Consider the following 17,515-nt stretch of genomic DNA (forward strand, 5'->3'; position numbering starts at 1 on the left):
TGGGATTTATTTTTAATAGAATGTGCTAAAACTCTTTTCCCCACTCTGTTGCTTATTACATTTAACTTCACTCCCACCTATATCTTTTTATCAGTTTATTTTTCATTATGTGCTTGCTTACAAAGCCATTTAACTTGGAGGCAATTCCAGATTGGAAAATTATAGTTTAACATTTTGGGAAATATGCTTTTATCAAAAGTTCTTATTTAGAGTTAGCAAAGAAAATGCATAGCGCTCATGTCTATACAATAAATATGAAGCTACATGGACTATTAATTTAATAGAAGCAAGACGAATTTTAACCGGCTAAAAAACAGCTAGCATTGCCTTGTCACACTCACCGCGAGCATAGCCTTCTCCAAATTAAACTAAATTCACCTGCTAGAAGCTCACAAATTAACATGTTTTGTTTGAATTAATCCTTACGGAACTGAATTCATAAAAACTACAATTTGTCCGTAAGTAGTTTTAGCCCCAAATTGTTAGATTTGGTCATAGCCAGACTAGCTGTTTCCAGTCTTTGTGCTAAGCTATCGGCTGCTGGCTGTAGCTTCATATTGTGTGTGTGCAGATACAGGACTGGTTTCAATCTTCTCATCCAACCCTCGGCGAGAGAGCAAAAAATGCTTTTTAGTGAAATGCCCTATACACATGAAAAATGACAAAACTGTTTGTTTTCAAGATCATCAGAAAAATAATATTCTTCTGCCAAAATGTTTAAGATTCAAAGTCTTCATTTTCTGGACACTTATCCCTCTCCCCGGTCCTTCTCACACATGAGTGCGTCATATAACAACCCTGATCTGTGCTCACAGTGGAGGAAATTACCTGAGTGTATTGGTGAGAAACTGAATGATAAAATCTAGATTTAAAGGAGAACCCAAGTAAGTGAAGGATTTCAATAGTTACTGTGTAACTGTGAGTATCTGTGTGTACCTTTAGTGTTTGCAAAGGAGGGGGGTAATTACGGTGTAGAATGTCTTCCTCATCACTGGACCTGAGAACACACCAGTTAATCATCCACTAACTGGCAGCGAGAGGGGGAGAGAGATCCAGGGTTGCATTCAACAAAGTTGGACTGAAAGAGAAAGAGACACCTTCATTCGTTAAAAGGTAAGAGGAAGAGACAAGTCTTCATCAAACAGTTTGGACTGAAGGATATACTTACCAGAGAGTGGAAGGACGAACAATCTGCGTCCGAGGAAAGGCACCTGCGTCTGACGAGGGATTTTTTAGCAGTATTCTCTCTGTGTGTGTTAGTATGTGTGTTCAATGTGGGCCATCCGGTTTTTGGATTTGATTGTGTGCGCTTGAGAGGGGGCCACATGGGGTCCTGGCCCTGTAAGGGATGCCAGCTGCAGCGTTAAAGCCCGCTTCGGAGGACATGGTGGCAGAAGGAGGGGGCGACACGTCCCAGTGGGAAGCTGCGGGGCCGGGCCGGGAGCGGCTGCCCTCCCTGAAAGTCCCCAGGGAGCTGCTGCGGAGCTTCCCCCACTCCAAACGGGTGGGATCCTACCTGGTGGGGAAAATGATCAACAAGGGGTCGTTTGCCAAAGTGATGGAGGGGCTGCACATTGGCACGGGGGAAAAGGTTTGTGCTTTCTCTTCCCTGAGTAAGAGAATAAGAGTGAGGAGACATGTGTCAGACCAGAGGGATGGCCAGCACCAGATTACACACATACAATGTTTTGATTACAACTTGTAACTGATTATTATACTCACTTGTGTTTGTAGAAGGCAGTGGCCTATTACTATTCTTGTTATGTGTACAAAACATAGTAATTACTTCTACATATACAGGAACAAAACATTTGCTCAGCATAGCTTAAGACGATTCAAAGTTGAACCGTTTCTGCTCAATATATCTGGACTTCTATAAAACATAATGGCTAATAGATGCAGCAACTGCAAAATATATAGTAGTAATAGTTATAATTACGTTACTAATGCAAATTGTTTAGACAAAATATACAAAAGTATTGCCCTGAATATGTCCAAGTCAAAAAAAATGAAAAGGGACTACATCCATGCTAATGTTTATATTTTTTTGTTTATTATTTATCTATTTGATGCCGTGGCTGTGAATATATGAACGTGCACTTATTGTCAAGTGGAGGCAGGTTGTGTGTGTGTCTGTGTGTTTGCATTTTTGTGTCTGTGGGTGATTCAATGTATGTGTAACTTTCCTTCACCGGTCACCGAGTCCCTGACCCCGGCTCATATGTACATGACCTGGTTGCCATAGTAATGACCAAACTCATCTCTGGGGGTATTTGTTCCTCTTAACCCTCATTACCCTCTCCTGATACAAGATCTGGAGGTGAAGAATGCAAACAAAGTAGACCTTAGAATCATAATGAATTATAATCTAAATTGAAGTTAAATTAGTTTCAACACCAAATATTTACTGTTAAGACATTATTAAAGGAATATACAATTGAAATAAACTGAAAGGTCCTGTCGTTTTACCAACAATTTACTGTAAATTATAAAAGGTCCGTAAAATCCTTTTGTCAAAGGAGCTTAATAATTTTCAAAATATCAATATCACCTTCAGGAATTATAATGCCCGTCCAAATGCCTTTTCCACTCATCATCTTGAATGGATATGGGATGAGAACACACATTGCCAAGATGACCAAAGCCTTTAAACTCGCACTACTAAGAACAATAAATGATAGGATTAGACTTCCTAGTTATCTCACAATGCAATATATTGATTAGAAATCGTTTTTTTCTCAGTTACCCAGGACATTGTGTTTACCGTTTGCTTCATTCGAACTCTAAAGTGTTATAAGTACCAATTTCTCTCCAGTTCCTCATCTTGATAGCTTGTTACCTTGTTAAATATAGCTTATGTTTTAATTATGTATGGAGTGATATTGGTTAAAGTTCCATTTAGATGTTAAACGGTGGCTTTTGGCCTTTGAAAAGAGCTCCTAAGCTACAACTACTGAAACATCTATCTAATTGGTGTAGAGGACTGTGGTTCTGTTGACAAATGAACATGTAGATGACCACATTTGGAGATCAACTTTTTTTTTTTTTTTTTTAAAGGAGCAAAGACTGAAGAAAAAACACAAACCTTTTGAGTGTTTGTGTTCAGGTGGCCATTAAGGTGATCGACAAGAAGAAAGCGCGGCAGGACTCGTACGTGCTGAAGAACATGAAGAGAGAACCTCGGATCCATCAGATGATCCGACATCCTCACATCGTGGTCCTGCTGGAGGTAGAAAACTCAAAACACACAAATTCAGAATGATTTTAACAGTCCTAATAAAGCAATGATTTGGTCTTAAATTACGTACACCTGCTTGAATGTAGGCCAATTTAGCATGGATTATATTATTTGTAGGCGGTTATATAAATGTTATTATTACACATGGCACTGTTAAACATAGCTTGTGTGTTTGTAAGACCCTGGAGACGGAGAACAGCTACTATATGGCCATGGAGCTGTGTGCTGGAGGAGACCTGATGGACAGGATCTGTGAGCGGAAGCGGCTGGATGAGAGGGAGGTGCGGCGCTACACCCGTCAGATCCTCTCTGCAGTGGATCACCTGCACAGACACGGCGTCGTTCACAGGTGACACACAATCTATTTCCACCAGAAAGCTTGATTTCAAAGAACATTTGGACACTTATTGTGAAGTATGCTTTTTGCTGTGGTTTCCTGGAGGCTCTGAAGTTGCTGCGCGTATCCAATAAATGATTTGATAGTGGGCTTCGGACCAGAACCCTAAAAACATAAATACAGTATATTAGCCATACAAAAATATAGGGGTCCAAATTTGGCCCTACACTTTCCAAATCTGTGACAGAATAACGTTTAATTTTCGGTTAAAGTTCTCCCTTCTTTAGGAATAGGGTACACTGAAAAAAACGGGGAGTAGCTAAGATTTACTTAGGAAAATCGAGGAAAGAAAACCTAAGTAAATTTAACAACATATGTTTCGAGTAGCTTCTACTTACAGTTAAGAAGTGTTTGTTACTAAGGCACTCAAGTACACTTTACTGTCACACTCAGTTTTTGTAAGTACATGTTACTTACTATTGTATAGTAGATTTTACTTAAGATTACATTTGCATCTTATTACAAATCTCCAGTAAAAGATATTTGGCTTTTCAGGTTGTTTTTACTTGCTATTTTTGTCTTTTATTTAATAAATATGTACAGAGCCAGCCTGACCCATTAAGCGACATAAGCGGCCGCTTAGGGCCCTGCAGCTACTAAGGGGCCCCCTAGCACAACATGTTAAAAACAAATAAAAAAATCTCAGTACACCGTCGCCGTGATAAGTATGTTTAATTAATTGTGTTAATATGCCTAGATTGCCTACTCTCAAAGTCATGTATTATATTATTGAGTCAATAATAATACATTAACCGTGCTTTACTTGAACCTCATCATGACACTAGAGAGGACGGCAGGATTGTAATTTCATTTAATTTCAAACCTTTATTTATCCAGATAAATCCCATTGAGATCATTGAACTCATTTACAAGGGAGACCTGCTCAAGTAGATTCCACATGAAACATAAAAACATTAACAGAACAACAAAAGGACATCTTACATCATCATCACAGGGATTACAATTTACATAACTATCCACATGTACAGGTACCAACAGCTTCCGATTGAGTAGCATCCAACCGAGCTTTAAAAACATTTAGTGGCACCAGATTGCTCAGTTTCCATTTCAGTTGCAGACTATTCCGACTATTTTCAGTGAATGCAACAGAGGCAAGACACCAGACCAACCAGAGAGTTGAATGGAAATAAACATCTGTCTTATTGGCTGACAGGTACCTATCCTGTGAGCTGTGACAATGTTTCAAATAAACTGTCAGTCGGACTCAGAGTTTTTGAAGATGGACATAAGAACATTTTTTCTTAAAAAAGACGACAATTCTCAAGTGGTGGCTCACACAACAACCCCAGAGCCACCACTTGAGCCAGGTAAACAAGATATGTAAATGTCAGTAAACTTCCAAGTTATGCGAACATGTAAGCAAAGCATAAATTACAGCTACGTTGACGTTACTTTGAACCGCGGGGGTAAGCTAAACCGTTAGCAAGTAGCTATAGCTAGCCAGAGATATTAAATAAACACTTAGTCATACAATCTAAATGTAATGTTTTTTAGCGTTACCTGGTGATTTAAAAGAAAGCTCCCTGGGTAATGTTGACTTACTGTTCGACATGAAGCTAGAAGCTACAGTACAGTTGATCCTCAGTCCTGTCAGTTAAAGTGTTTCATAGTTAGCTTAGCTAAGCAGCAACCTAGCACTGAAATATATGGATGTTATGTGACAGTATTTCTGAGAAAAAGTCAGCTGAACGTATTTGCAGCAGTAAATGTGGCTGTTTGGCCACTGACGTTGCCATAACAACACCTGAATTTAAATGTGCAACCTCTTTTGTGACAGATTTTTGCAAGAAATTATAATTATTCTGAATGGTATTCCTATTGACAGCTAGTTTATATGTGAACATTATGAGATGGACAGCCAGAGAGAATACATGAAAAACAGTTATGAAATACTATATGACAAAACAAGAATACAGTTTAAGTGATTTGTAAAATATCCATAAAGAAAAATCTGTTTACAGTTCTGTTTCATATGGGTGTTGAGAGATGTATCCATAGATCTCTTCATTTTGCTCTCAAAGTGCACCAGATTGATTTAGTATTACATGTTGTGTGTGCCTCGTCCATGACAGCAGGCTAAATTAGCTAGCACGCTAACTAGCTAAATTGTTAAGCTGAAACATGAATGGATCATTGTCCCATCATCTTTGAAATTACTATATTTCCATGTGAAGCTGGTAGCTATGCTCTTGAAACAATGGTAACATTAATTAATACTTGGAAAAAACAACTCACTTTTGTAGCAACTTAAAGGTGGGGTAGGTAAGTTTCAGAAACCGGCTCGAGATACACTTTTTGTTATATTCCATGGAATGCTCTTAACATCCCGATAGCAATGAATATCTGAAGTGCTTTAACAAAAAAATCCATAAAAAAATGTCATCTGTGGAAGCCGTAATACTGTAAAAAGCACATCCAATCCGTTTAGCCGGCCCGGCTAAACGGATTGGATTGCCGCCCTGTCTGTCAGCCTTCCATCTCGTGCACGCACAAATGTATCTCGTGTCCTCATTGGGCGTGCCGTAATTGGGCGTGTATTGCGCGTTCATGTGTGTTGGAGGAGGTGCTCTGTAAGGAAGTCTGAACGAAGGGGCGGATTCTTTTCAGCTGTGTACTTTCAAATTTTAGTGCACTCGAGCCGGTTTCTGAAACTTACCTACCCCACCTTTAAGCACAGTCTGGACATATTTTGGCATGCAATCGACCAAACCATGTTTACTGAGCTAGTGTTACAGCCAGCAAATCATGAGGCACACACACACATGACCACACACATACAAAGTAGTTTGCAGGGCATTAACAGCCTACAAAGGAGGAAACGCTGCAAGGAAGGCAGCACATGGCAGTGCAATGTGGGAGCTGAAAGTGATATTTCAGTGACATTTTAGCATGTCTAGGTGTAAGAGACCCAATACTCCCACACACGCACAAACATACACACACTAACATAGTCACAGTGCAACCACACACACTCCGCTCAGCTCTGTGCTTTGGTTTAAAACCTTGGCTCCTCTGAAGGTGGGAATGTGATTACCAGGCAATGACCTCATCATCCTGCGCCGGTGCCATGATTCACACATCATCACAACATCATGGACTTCCTCTCTAATGAAGTCCCTTAACGATGGCGCTCCCGATCCTTCAATCACACCTCTCTCTGTCACACACACATGCTCTCACACACACACACACACACTCTCGCGCTCACATTCTCCACCACAGAGATGATTAAACTGGAAATAAATGGAAATTTGCACTTAAATGCACCTCCTACCACCCACATCCATAAGGTTTACCGCATACATTTTCTCCTTTATGACAATGTCTGCTTTCGCCCTTTTTCCCTCTTTCTTCCTCCGTCTGTCTTTGAACTTTATTCGGGTTGTGTGAGCGGTGTTTTCTGGATTTCTGCGGGACCCCGAGTGTCTGTTGGTTAGATGAGGGCAGATGAAAGGAACATGGCTGATTCCCAGGCTGTGTTTTATAGGGGATCTCTCTCTCTCCTAACCGCAGATTTTCATTTAGCTTGGGAGTTTTAGAGCTGGCTATGTGATTGGCGGCGGGGCTGGGGTCCTTTTTAGGGGAGTGAGGCAACTTTCCCAGGTGAACACAGAGAGATGACTGTGGTAGGGAAGAGCTAGGATGTCAAGAAGAGCGGTCTGAAAATGTAAGTCAGTGGGAGTTGAGTTTTTAGGAGTCCAAAACAAACGAGTCCCCCAAATTAACTGTTCATCCTGAGCCCTACCCACATTTTATTTAGCTTGAGATTTCCTTTCAAACATAAAATGTGAAGGTCCCATCTCATTTTAAAGTCTATAAATCAGCAGAAAAAATGGCCAAACACACACTGCCAGAATTCTGAAATTGAACAACCACCATAGTGTCTGTCTTTTTAAGTACTTTAAGGGGAGAAAAATACCCTTAAAAATTCCTGTAGGATTAAGGACGGAGCTCATGAAAATACTACAGTGAACCACAGTTTTCCTTTGTGACTAAACCGCTCTTTCTTTTCTTTTCTTCTGCAGAGATTTAAAGATTGAAAACTTCCTGCTGGACGAACATAACAACATAAAGATCGTTGGTATGTATACTGATGCAAAGTGTTGGACAAACAAGCATGGTTGACTGTGTATTAGCCATCTAGTGCATCTGTTAAAATGATGATGTTTCATGCAGACTTTGGCCTGAGTAATTCTCTGAAGACTGAATCCCTTTCTCTGGAGCTCCTCAACACGCAGTGTGGAAGTCCTGCCTACGCGGCCCCTGAGCTGCTGGCTCACAGGAAGTATGGACCCAAAGTGGACGTCTGGTCCGTGTAAGTGACAAAGTCTCGGTGTGTAAGATGGCCTGCTTTCAAGTGTAGAAGTACTGTACTTGCTGTTTGAAAGAAATGCATTTCAGTGTATGCATTTTGTAAACGTGTCCTTGTTTTTTCCAATTGTTCTCGTGTGCAGAGGTGTGAGTATGTTTGCCATGCTGACCGGGACTCTGCCCTTCACTGTTGAGCCTTTTAACATCAAGCAGCTGCACCAGAAGATGGTCAACGGAGAGATCAGCAGCATCCCCAGTGACGTCAGCAAAGGTACCACCACTCTTCACCTGAGTGCACTTCTTCATTGAAAGAAAGATTGTATACACACCAAGTCTTTCTGTTTGCAAATGTATAACGGTTGGTTAAGGACATTGTTATTATTTGCTATATTAATAATTAGAATTATTCATCATTTTATAAAAAAATATGTATTTTGAACTGGGGAAGGTGGTAATATTCAGAAAATAAATCTGAATTTCTATACATTTAAGAAAAAAACGTTAACAAAGTCTCTGAGAATAAAGTGGTACATTTAAAAGAAAGATTTTAGAAATATATGACCATCTGAGAGTTTCATTTGCATTTATGACTTAATATTTTAAGAGAGTATTCAAATTATTTGTTCATATATTTTTTTTAATATCTTTTTCAACTCATTAGGATTTGTTATACCTTGATACCATAGCCAGTGAATTCAATTGGATAAATATAATTACATGAATTGATTTCCAGAATGACATTATTCAAAACTAAACTACAGAGAAGTACTTTTAAATATGGACATGGTCATAATGTGGTTAAATTAACAAAAATATATTTCCCTAATTTCAAAGACTAAATGAGAGATGTTCTCTAAATTGATTGGATTTCCATTTGGATGCGTCTCACTCCGTTACACGGTCAGCACTTGAGCTTTTGTAAATTACTCTTTGCGAACATAAAACAGTCTTCTCTCCACAGACCACAGACCTGTCATGACACGGAGAATCGGATGGAAAAAATGTTTCAGTTATTTCTACCTTCTTCCACTTGTCTCTGTTTCTCTGTCTCTCTCACACATAGTCACTCCATTACACTGTGTCATGGCGCCATGTCACCGCAAACAAACATAGCTCCTGTTACTGTGGGGAAAACCGGCACAGCTCTAAAGCTCTGAAACTGTGACAAGATCGGATTAGTTGCTGTATCGCTGCCACAGGTCTTTTTTTTCTTTTTTGGAGATTTCAAAAATATATATTTTCTACTATAAGTTTTCTTTAACCAGTTTTTTTTATTTGTATGAATGCAGACAAACTATGGCAAGGCAAGTTGATTTATATAGCACTTTTCAACACAAGGCAATTCAAAGTGCTTACTAATGCCCCGGCCACACGAGGACGAAAACGGCTAAATGCATAGGATTAACGCAAACGCAATCGCAAAAAACCTTCCGTCCACACGCAATAGTCATCCGGATAGTGTCTGTCCACACGAGACAGCTCCGTTTAGCTCCAACCGCTGGAGAAGCTGCAGTACATATGCCGAGCCTGTACGTGGCGCTGTAACTTCCTCCACAAAAGCAGCGAAGAAGCATGGTTGTCATGGTTGCCCTTCTGTTTATTCTCCGCGGTGGGGACCGAGGGAACCGGGCAGAGTTTTTCGCCAGTCAACGTGTATTAAAGTTTAAACCTTCCGACAAAATTATAAAAGTGCCGGTCAAAGGTCTTCTTTGTTATTTATTGAGCTTTAAAACAAATGAATAACGACTCTATATAATATAATAATAAAATACAGGGAGCCTCTCGGAGCCTCTCTTCGGACAGCGCCAGTGTCTGTTTCATGCAGCAGCTGATCCAGTAATGAGTGACCCGGCCGACAGTAAAAATAAACATATTTATAACTAGTTTAGGTAGTTTGAGAGGTGTCTCCGTCCTGTCAGATTAGACTTCACTCGCGTTTATGTCCATATCGAGAGAAAGATAAATAATCTGAATTCAGTGTGCAGTTTACTTTGACGCGGGGGTGAGCAGCAGAGGTGGGGAGAGGCGGGGCTATTGCCTCATCATTATCAGAAAATGATCGTATAGGGCGTACACACGGAGCCGTTGGACCCCCCAGAGCGTTGCGTATGCCGTTCTATCCACCTTGGGACCCGTTATCGTTTCCGCAGTCGTTTAGTGCCGTATTCGGTCGTCCTCGTGTGGCCGAACGGTCTATATGACACTAAACAGTAACGCAAACGACCGTTTTCGTCCTCGTGTGGCCGGGGCATAAGTGTGTTCAGTAACTATTATACCCAGTTTAAGAGCAACAACATACTAGTACTTAACTAGATCCTATCAGTTCAAACAAACTGAGTTGAACAGAACTGAGACAGCTGATAGCAAAGTGATGGGAGCATTCTTGGCTCAGTGAATGAGGCCATCAACCTGCACCTCCAAATAGTGGAGTTTATCAGGAATCCCCATCTGGAGTCAAACTACCGGCGTCGCTTGGCTGTCACAGGACAGCTCCATGTCCCAGGCTGACAGCTTGAATTGGTTGTGCTGAAGGGAAATCCTACCTCTCTGGTGTCTCTGATACAGTTTAAGTGATAATGAGTGACATCAGTCAGAAACATTGGCTCTTTAAGTAAGGTGGGTCCCTTCTGGCCAGGCTGGAAAATACACAACTTAAGTATGAATGAAATAGGGCTCTTTAGCCCACTACTGCTTCCGACGAGCAGGACACATGGGCGTAAGTGAGTTGGTGAATACTGTTGGGGAATATTTTCCAAGGTCCATAACTTTGACCCAGTTTATCAGTTCAAACTGTCCTGACTGTGCACACGCACCTCGTAACCTTGGCTGCTGTGCTCTCAGTGTTCTGTCTCCCTGTTCCTGCCTGTTGGTGTCAGCTGATAGAGGTGTTATGATTCTATGTTCCTGCCTGTTGACGTCAGCTGATAGAGGTGTTATGATTTTATCTTGTTATGCAGCATGTTGATGATGCTCTCGGAACTAGCTAAATACATGGGTCTGGGGTAGAGTTCTTTAGAATTGACGTGGCAACTCTACCGTGCAGTCAGATCGTGGCTGCTGTGACTTGTGATGTGAATTCTCCGGCCGAAGCTCCAAATAAACCATCAGTGTTTGACATCAAAGCTCCTGCTCTTCCCGTGTCTCTTTCCTGAGTCGGTGACTCCCACTGCATAGCTGCTACACAGATGTTTCCCTTACAGATACTATAGGGAATCACTTCATTATTTTAAGTTCCTTTAGCAGAAGCTATTCCAGGCGTTTGAGCCTAAAATACTGTTATTATGCAGATTTGACTGAATGATGCTCATGTAAGAAACCCAGGGTAAATGCTAAGAACTGTTAACTTTGTAATTACATGGTTATTTATGCTAGTTAGGGTCGATGATAATAGCTTTATAATCTGAAATGAAACCTGTTGAATGTAAGTGAACCTACTTTGAGCTTGGTTTCTGGTCTCCACAACCTGTTGGATGCTGGACAGCTCGGCATGTTTCCCTTTTTTAATTACAAAAATGATGTAAGAGTGAACTGTAACAGCACATGTTACAGGCTGGAGGCTAAACATCTCTGTATTTTCCAGGAAAATGTGAACTTGCACCAAACTAAATGCTGAAACAGATTCATTTAAAATCCTGAAAACTAGGTAAACAAACAATACACTGCTTTATCATTGCCCCTGATTCAGGTGCAGTGGCGTTTGTGTTGTCTCTCCTGGAGCCAGACCCAGCGAAGAGACCCAGTGTCAGAGCTGCGATGGAGGAGAGGTGGATCAACGAGGGATACGCCAAGAAACCACTACACACACTCACTCATAAAAACAGGTATCTAGTCTCGGACTTCAAAATCTACCTTTTTATATTCTAAATCTATATCCTATTTTTTAAACCCATCTAAATATTAGAAAATAGGTAATGTTTGACTTTCATATTCCTAAAAAAAAAGTATGTTAATCCCTTTTATACTTTCCGATTTGCTATAGTATATCTGTTTGCAACATGAGGGCAAAGTAAGACTGTTCTGCAGCAAACATTACAATGTGGGAAACAGAGGGGGAAATCACTGCAATTTTTCGAACAAAGTGAACGTTTTTGTGGTCAGTAGAGTAACAGCTTCGTGTGTTAGAGCATGACTAAAATGCTTTTATCACTTTACGCAGTGTGGAAATGCAATCATGTATCGCTCCTCTTGGCAATAACATCTTCTTGAATCCACATGAATGAAGCGCTGCTCTGTTCTGCTCACATTTGAAAATTGTCAACACCAAATCCTTCAGTTACTGCTCGTACTTTTCAGAACCAACAAACCCTTAATGACTATCACATTTCTCTCTCTGCTTCACTCTTCACATTTTATGTTTGTCACGGTTTTTCCATCCGCCTCTCTTGTTATTTCCCAGGTTGGGTCCAGAGGATCTTAACTCCTCTGTGCTGGGATACATGACGGACACGCTGGGCTACTCCCTCTCTGAAATCATACACACACTCACCATCAACAGACCCTCTGCCATCATGGCCTCCTATCACCTGCTGCTCCACAAGCTCAGCAGGAGCCAGAAGGGAACAAAGGCCAAGGTGACATTTTTTTAAATTATATGCATAAACATTAAATAATAAGAAAGATGTTGTGAAGTTTTAACAGCTTAAAAGGATTGATTTTCAGAAACTAGAGAATAATGACTGGAGTCTTCCAAGCAAGAATACATGGAGAGAGAGGCATAACGCTGACTCAAAGACTCAGGTAATGTCATTGAAATATATGCAATGATCATTTATAGATATACTATATTGATGTGATATTATTCTATTAAAGGATAAGGATTTCCAATAACAATCCCAAAAGTAGAAAGTAGTCAAATAAACACCTGTTCACATTTGGTTGGTTGGTTTATAGTAAACTAATTATTAGCATATAAAAAAACTAAAATAGAATATAAAAACATGGAAAAAGTATACAAGCGTGTACGGAGACCAAAGTTAAAAAGTAAAGTGGTATTTTGTGTTTGAAATAGAGATATTATAATTCCTTCTCTAAATAATTTCTGGCCTCCCTTTCTATGTTTGTGGCACAAACTGGTCATGGTCATCAGCAGCAAAAACACATATACAGAAATTACAAATAGCTCAAAACAAGGCTGCCAGACTAGCTCTATTTTTATGATCAAATAGTTTAAACAAGAGACGAGCATGACCATAAGAATAGACAAACGACATCAGGCCATCTACTGGCACCTAAACCCAGGACACATCTTCTGAAATCTTCTATGATTATAAAGGAATGGAACTCATTGCCAAACTACTTTGCTGAAATAGAGTCCAGAGCCTCTTTCAAGAAGAGATTGAAGTGCCATCTACTAATGAGCATGTACCCCTTGTGAATTGTTAACCCTAATTGAATCTTATTTTATGCTTTGTACTGGTGGGTGTCTTGTGCACTCATCCTTGGCTGAGTTTGTTGTTGAAAGTGGATGAGATTGTTGATGATGTTGGAGATTGTTGGTGATGTTGTTAATGATGTCAGGGGGGTATACTACGAAGCAGGATTTTCGCTTAGCCGGCTAAATTCAGGGAAAACTCCGGCTTTCCGGTCCTACGAAGCTGGTTCTCTTTTTAGCAGGCTAGATCTCCATGGTAACTTATGCTTAGCGGCTAACCTGGTCGGGACCAGGTTAGGTTGCAGGCTAAGAGCTCAACTCAGTGAAAGCACTGCCTGCTGACCAATCAGAGCTCAGTGTGCGGAGTTTAAAGCGATCAAGTCATATTACAGGAGAAGGGAAATACAGAAAAGCTGCCGTCGCAGGAAAGACGGCCGGCAAAAATCACCGACTGTGTGAACGTGAACATTAATAGAATATCACCTCCATTTTCAGAGCAATCTGACTATTATAACATTAGCGTTAAGAAAGCTTACTTAAATATCTGCCACAACATAAGTAACCGGATCAAAGTAACAGTACAGTCCGCGGCATATCACTTCATAATGTATCATATATCTCCTTATCTGAGTCAGCTGAGCCGTATCTGGCCGTGCAACACTCACAGTGTCACATATACTGTATGCAGAAGTATTATTTTAAGCAACACATTAAGTTGACGAAACACTCGAGACTAGCCTAATTAAAGTCAGATCGTGTTTTAGACGGGGCAGTGATATCATAAACCTGTTAATGTACGCATTCAAACACTTTTTCTTTTACCAGCTGTATTCACCTTGCAGGTGCAGCTATGTGGCTTTTATCCTGGATAAAGTGTTTAAGTCATGGATGTTTAAAGTTTAACTTCTTAATTTTTGACTAGTATTAAAGTTCACTTTTCATTCAGGAAGTATGACGCTGCGCTGTCAGTGCGCTTCTCCATGTTTGTGATTGGTCGAATGCTCCAGATACCACCCCTTCCATGTGAACGCGCACCTAACTAGATAGGACACGGCTGGCTTGAGCGATCCACTTGATAACCAGCGTCGTAGTACAGTTTAGCGAGAGCGTGTATGTTTTGGATTAGGCCAACCGGCTAACTCAAACATATCCAGGTTAGGTTGAACCAGCTTCGTAGTATAGGCCCCAGGACTTGTCTTGAATGTTGTTGTGTTGAGTATTGTTGTATTATTGGTGTATTGTTTTAAGTGTCGAACCCCAGAAAGAGTAGCTTTTGTCAAGAGCAAAAGCTAATGGAGATCCTAAATAAACATACAAATAAACAAACTCCAATTTTGGTCCTATGAAAACCTAAATATATCGTTTTTCATAAATATTTCATTTACCAAAGAAAAATCCTTGAAATAGTTAGGCTTGTAGAATTTCTCAAAAATGTACCTCAAACAGGAGGAAAACATTTATTATTTTGAAGAATTCTTATTTGTTGCACAAGTCAGTATTTAACGGAGCGGGGAGATAGATGTATGATTGAAAATAAGCTACAGCTGCCTCCCATGTTCTGGTAGTAAGATGCCGCCTAATACAATGTTCTAAATCACTGATGTTTATTACAGATCAACTTAGAGGTAGCTCATACAATATCAACAATCGAATCAAACACACAAGTGTAGTTCAATTCAACTCTTAATCTTCAGGCAACTTTCCAAGACTATGGGATGTCTTTTGTCAAAACTTTCTTGGGCCTTTTAACAACTGATCACTTATTGTTTTAGAATGAACAGACCAACGAGAAAAGCTCAAAGCCGTCCAGCCAGCCGTTGAAAGCCCAACAGACGACAGAATATCACATCAACAGGAAGAGGCCTGAGGACTTCTTATCAAAGGGGCGCCGAGAGGACGCAGAAAACCGTCCCCCTTCCCCATCCCTACCCCAGCTTCCTCACTCTGTCTCCCCCTCAATACCCCCCTGCCTTCCCTCCCCTGGCCCCCTGTGCACAGAGGACGGGGCCACTGATGAGGAGATCGCCATCAGCTTAGACACGAGAGAGATGCTGTTTCCTGAAGGTCAGTATTTATAGAATAATATAGAATAGAAGCAGCACATATCCTGGGTACAGTGTGTGACATGCTCTATCTGTTTGTTTGTTTGTTTGTTTGTTCTAGTTTCTGTGTTCGGGGACAGGGAACTTGTCCGTCTTTCTCCTCCTAAAACCTCTGCATCGCAACTCTGTGAATCCGCCCCTTGCCAAGTCCCTTTACCGGCCGAGCCAATCAGAGACGGCAGCACGTCGAGGCCGATTCGACACACACACCTGCTCAGGACAACTCAATCGGACGGGGCGGCAGGCCCCGGGTCAGACTGCTTCCACGACAACCGCCACCAGGACGACCACTCCCATCACCTGAGCATCAACGAGCGTCTAGAGAAGCTGCAGACATTTTATTCCTCAGAGAAGAACGGCATCTCTCCCAGAATGCTCCTGGAGGCGGACGCACACCCCACAAAGACAGACAAAGACCAACTGAGTACCATGGAGACAACATCCACGTCCACCTCTGCCCAACTGCCCCGCCTGCGCAACGTGGGGCTGAAAGACGGACGAGGCAGGAAGATGACGTGGGTAGGGTTGACCCGACCCGGACCCCCAGGACTTCTGGTGAACGGGTCCAAACCTCCCGCCTTCCCCTCACAGAGACAACATACTTTGGTTATTAAGAGCCTCAGGCAGGAGAGGGACAAGAGAAAAGATCTGTCACCAGCAGCAGGAGGCGCAGGAGACAGAGGGACCGCAGGAGGAGGGCTGAAGAGGAACTCAGTTCAGTTACGATCATCTCTCCAGCGGCGGGTGGCAGACCTGAACCTGCCACTGCTCCCTGCAGCCCTTCAGGGGAAGACGGATAGGAAGAACCAGCTAAACAGCATGGACTACTGAGACAGATATGCGATAGAAAGGCAGTGATAGTGGCCAGGAAATGGTGCAGCGAGAAGAGAAGTTAGTACTGAGGTTAGTGACATGTTTAGATAATAGATTAGAAATACTGACCTGTGTTGAAATGCTAGCAACATAAAGGTGAATGAAAGAAAAGATGGATAAGGGATGGAAGTTATGAAATACTGAGTAGAGGTAGGGTAGCAGAAACAGGTGTAAATGGTAGCTAAAAATATATGCTAAAGCTAAATTCTTCACTGTTCCATTCATGCCTTGCTCACAAACAGGACTCCCAACCAAACATACCACATACAGTATGAGTGTTTTATATGCTGCAGTGCCAAACATTTACCTTTAAGCTCTTTAATCTTTGTTTAAAAGGCTTAGGTAGAGCTATTTGGTCTAAACCAGGGGTGTCAAACTACATTTCATCACGGGCAACATCAGCATTATGGTTGAACTCAAAGGGCCAGTTGTAACTTTAAGACTATATATAAATATATAATATGTATACAATTATGTATTGTATTACATTATTGCCCCTGCTTTGGATTATTATAGGGTAATAACTTTGTAATTAACTACGTCTGATAGCAGAAGTCTACTGCAAATAATTGCAAGTCTCTTCAGTGCGCATGTCACACAATGAGATGCATTGTGGGACATGTCGTTTATGGGCAACGTGCTTCTGTAAAGCGGCATATAAACGTATTATATTCTTTCAGAGTTCTTGCGGGCAACATAAAATGAAGTGGGCCTTGAGTTTGACACCCCTGGTCTAAACCATTTCATGTTTAATGTAGACGTATGGATCTATTTGTATTCACTGCTCCTGAACCCATTTTTGTACTGACATTGAAAGTCAAAGTAAAAAAGGTATCAATTCTACTGTAACCGTTTTCATTGCTGGTTGTTTGCAAAGTTCCTCAAGTTGAAAACAGGGGTTTGTTTACTTTCTCTACCTTTTATGCTCAACTGGGATATCAACTTCCTCACAATATGACCAAACATACACACATTGGATATTTTAATGATATATTGACAACCAGACTAGAAATGTTCCCAGTTTTCAGGCTTCATTACCATATGCACATTAATCAACATTTCTGCAAATGTAACAGTGTTAGTGCAAGCTAACATTCAACTGCAGTGATTTGTTAATATGTTCTTTAACCAATGACATAACGCCACTCAAAGAGCACAGACCTCCACCAAGATTGTTTCCATAAGTGAAACACAATGTGTGT

The 17,515-nt window shown here is 41.0% G+C and overlaps 1 protein-coding gene across 2 annotated transcripts; it reads left to right on the top strand.

The window, feature by feature from the left end:
* The first annotated feature begins 284 nt into the window (after window positions 1–284).
* Window positions 285–17,162, top strand: LOC117554365 (hormonally up-regulated neu tumor-associated kinase homolog). Of its 2 annotated transcripts, none has more exons than XM_034228775.1 (11): window positions 285–1,591; window positions 3,107–3,229; window positions 3,418–3,587; window positions 7,682–7,737; window positions 7,833–7,971; window positions 8,111–8,238; window positions 11,653–11,788; window positions 12,364–12,538; window positions 12,627–12,704; window positions 15,111–15,402; window positions 15,502–17,162. In XM_034228775.1, the coding sequence occupies exons 1-11, from the start codon at window positions 1,349–1,351 to the stop codon at window positions 16,269–16,271; spliced, it is 2,310 nt and encodes a 769-aa protein (XP_034084666.1). In that variant the 5' UTR covers window positions 285–1,348; the 3' UTR covers window positions 16,272–17,162. The 2 variants fall into 2 exon arrangements, with proteins under 2 accessions (XP_034084666.1, XP_034084667.1); XM_034228776.1 differs by having other exon boundaries at window positions 1,515–1,591; window positions 3,058–3,229.
* The last annotated feature ends 353 nt before the right edge of the window (window positions 17,163–17,515 follow it).

The sequence above is a fragment of the Gymnodraco acuticeps genome, unplaced genomic scaffold (assembly GCF_902827175.1).
Source record: "Gymnodraco acuticeps unplaced genomic scaffold, fGymAcu1.1, whole genome shotgun sequence".
In the NCBI taxonomy this organism is placed as follows: Eukaryota; Metazoa; Chordata; class Actinopteri; order Perciformes; family Bathydraconidae; genus Gymnodraco; species Gymnodraco acuticeps.

Coding starts and splice junctions, on each gene's coding strand:
- LOC117554365 (XM_034228775.1), top strand. CDS start 1,349: ATGCCAGCTGCAGCGTTAAAGCCCGCTTCGGAGGACATGGTGGCAGAA. Junction 3,230..3,417: donor ACATCGTGGTCCTGCTGGAG/GTAGAAAACTCA, acceptor TGTGTTTGTAAG/ACCCTGGAGACGGAGAACAG. Junction 3,588..7,681: donor AGACACGGCGTCGTTCACAG/GTGACACACAAT, acceptor TTTCTTCTGCAG/AGATTTAAAGATTGAAAACT.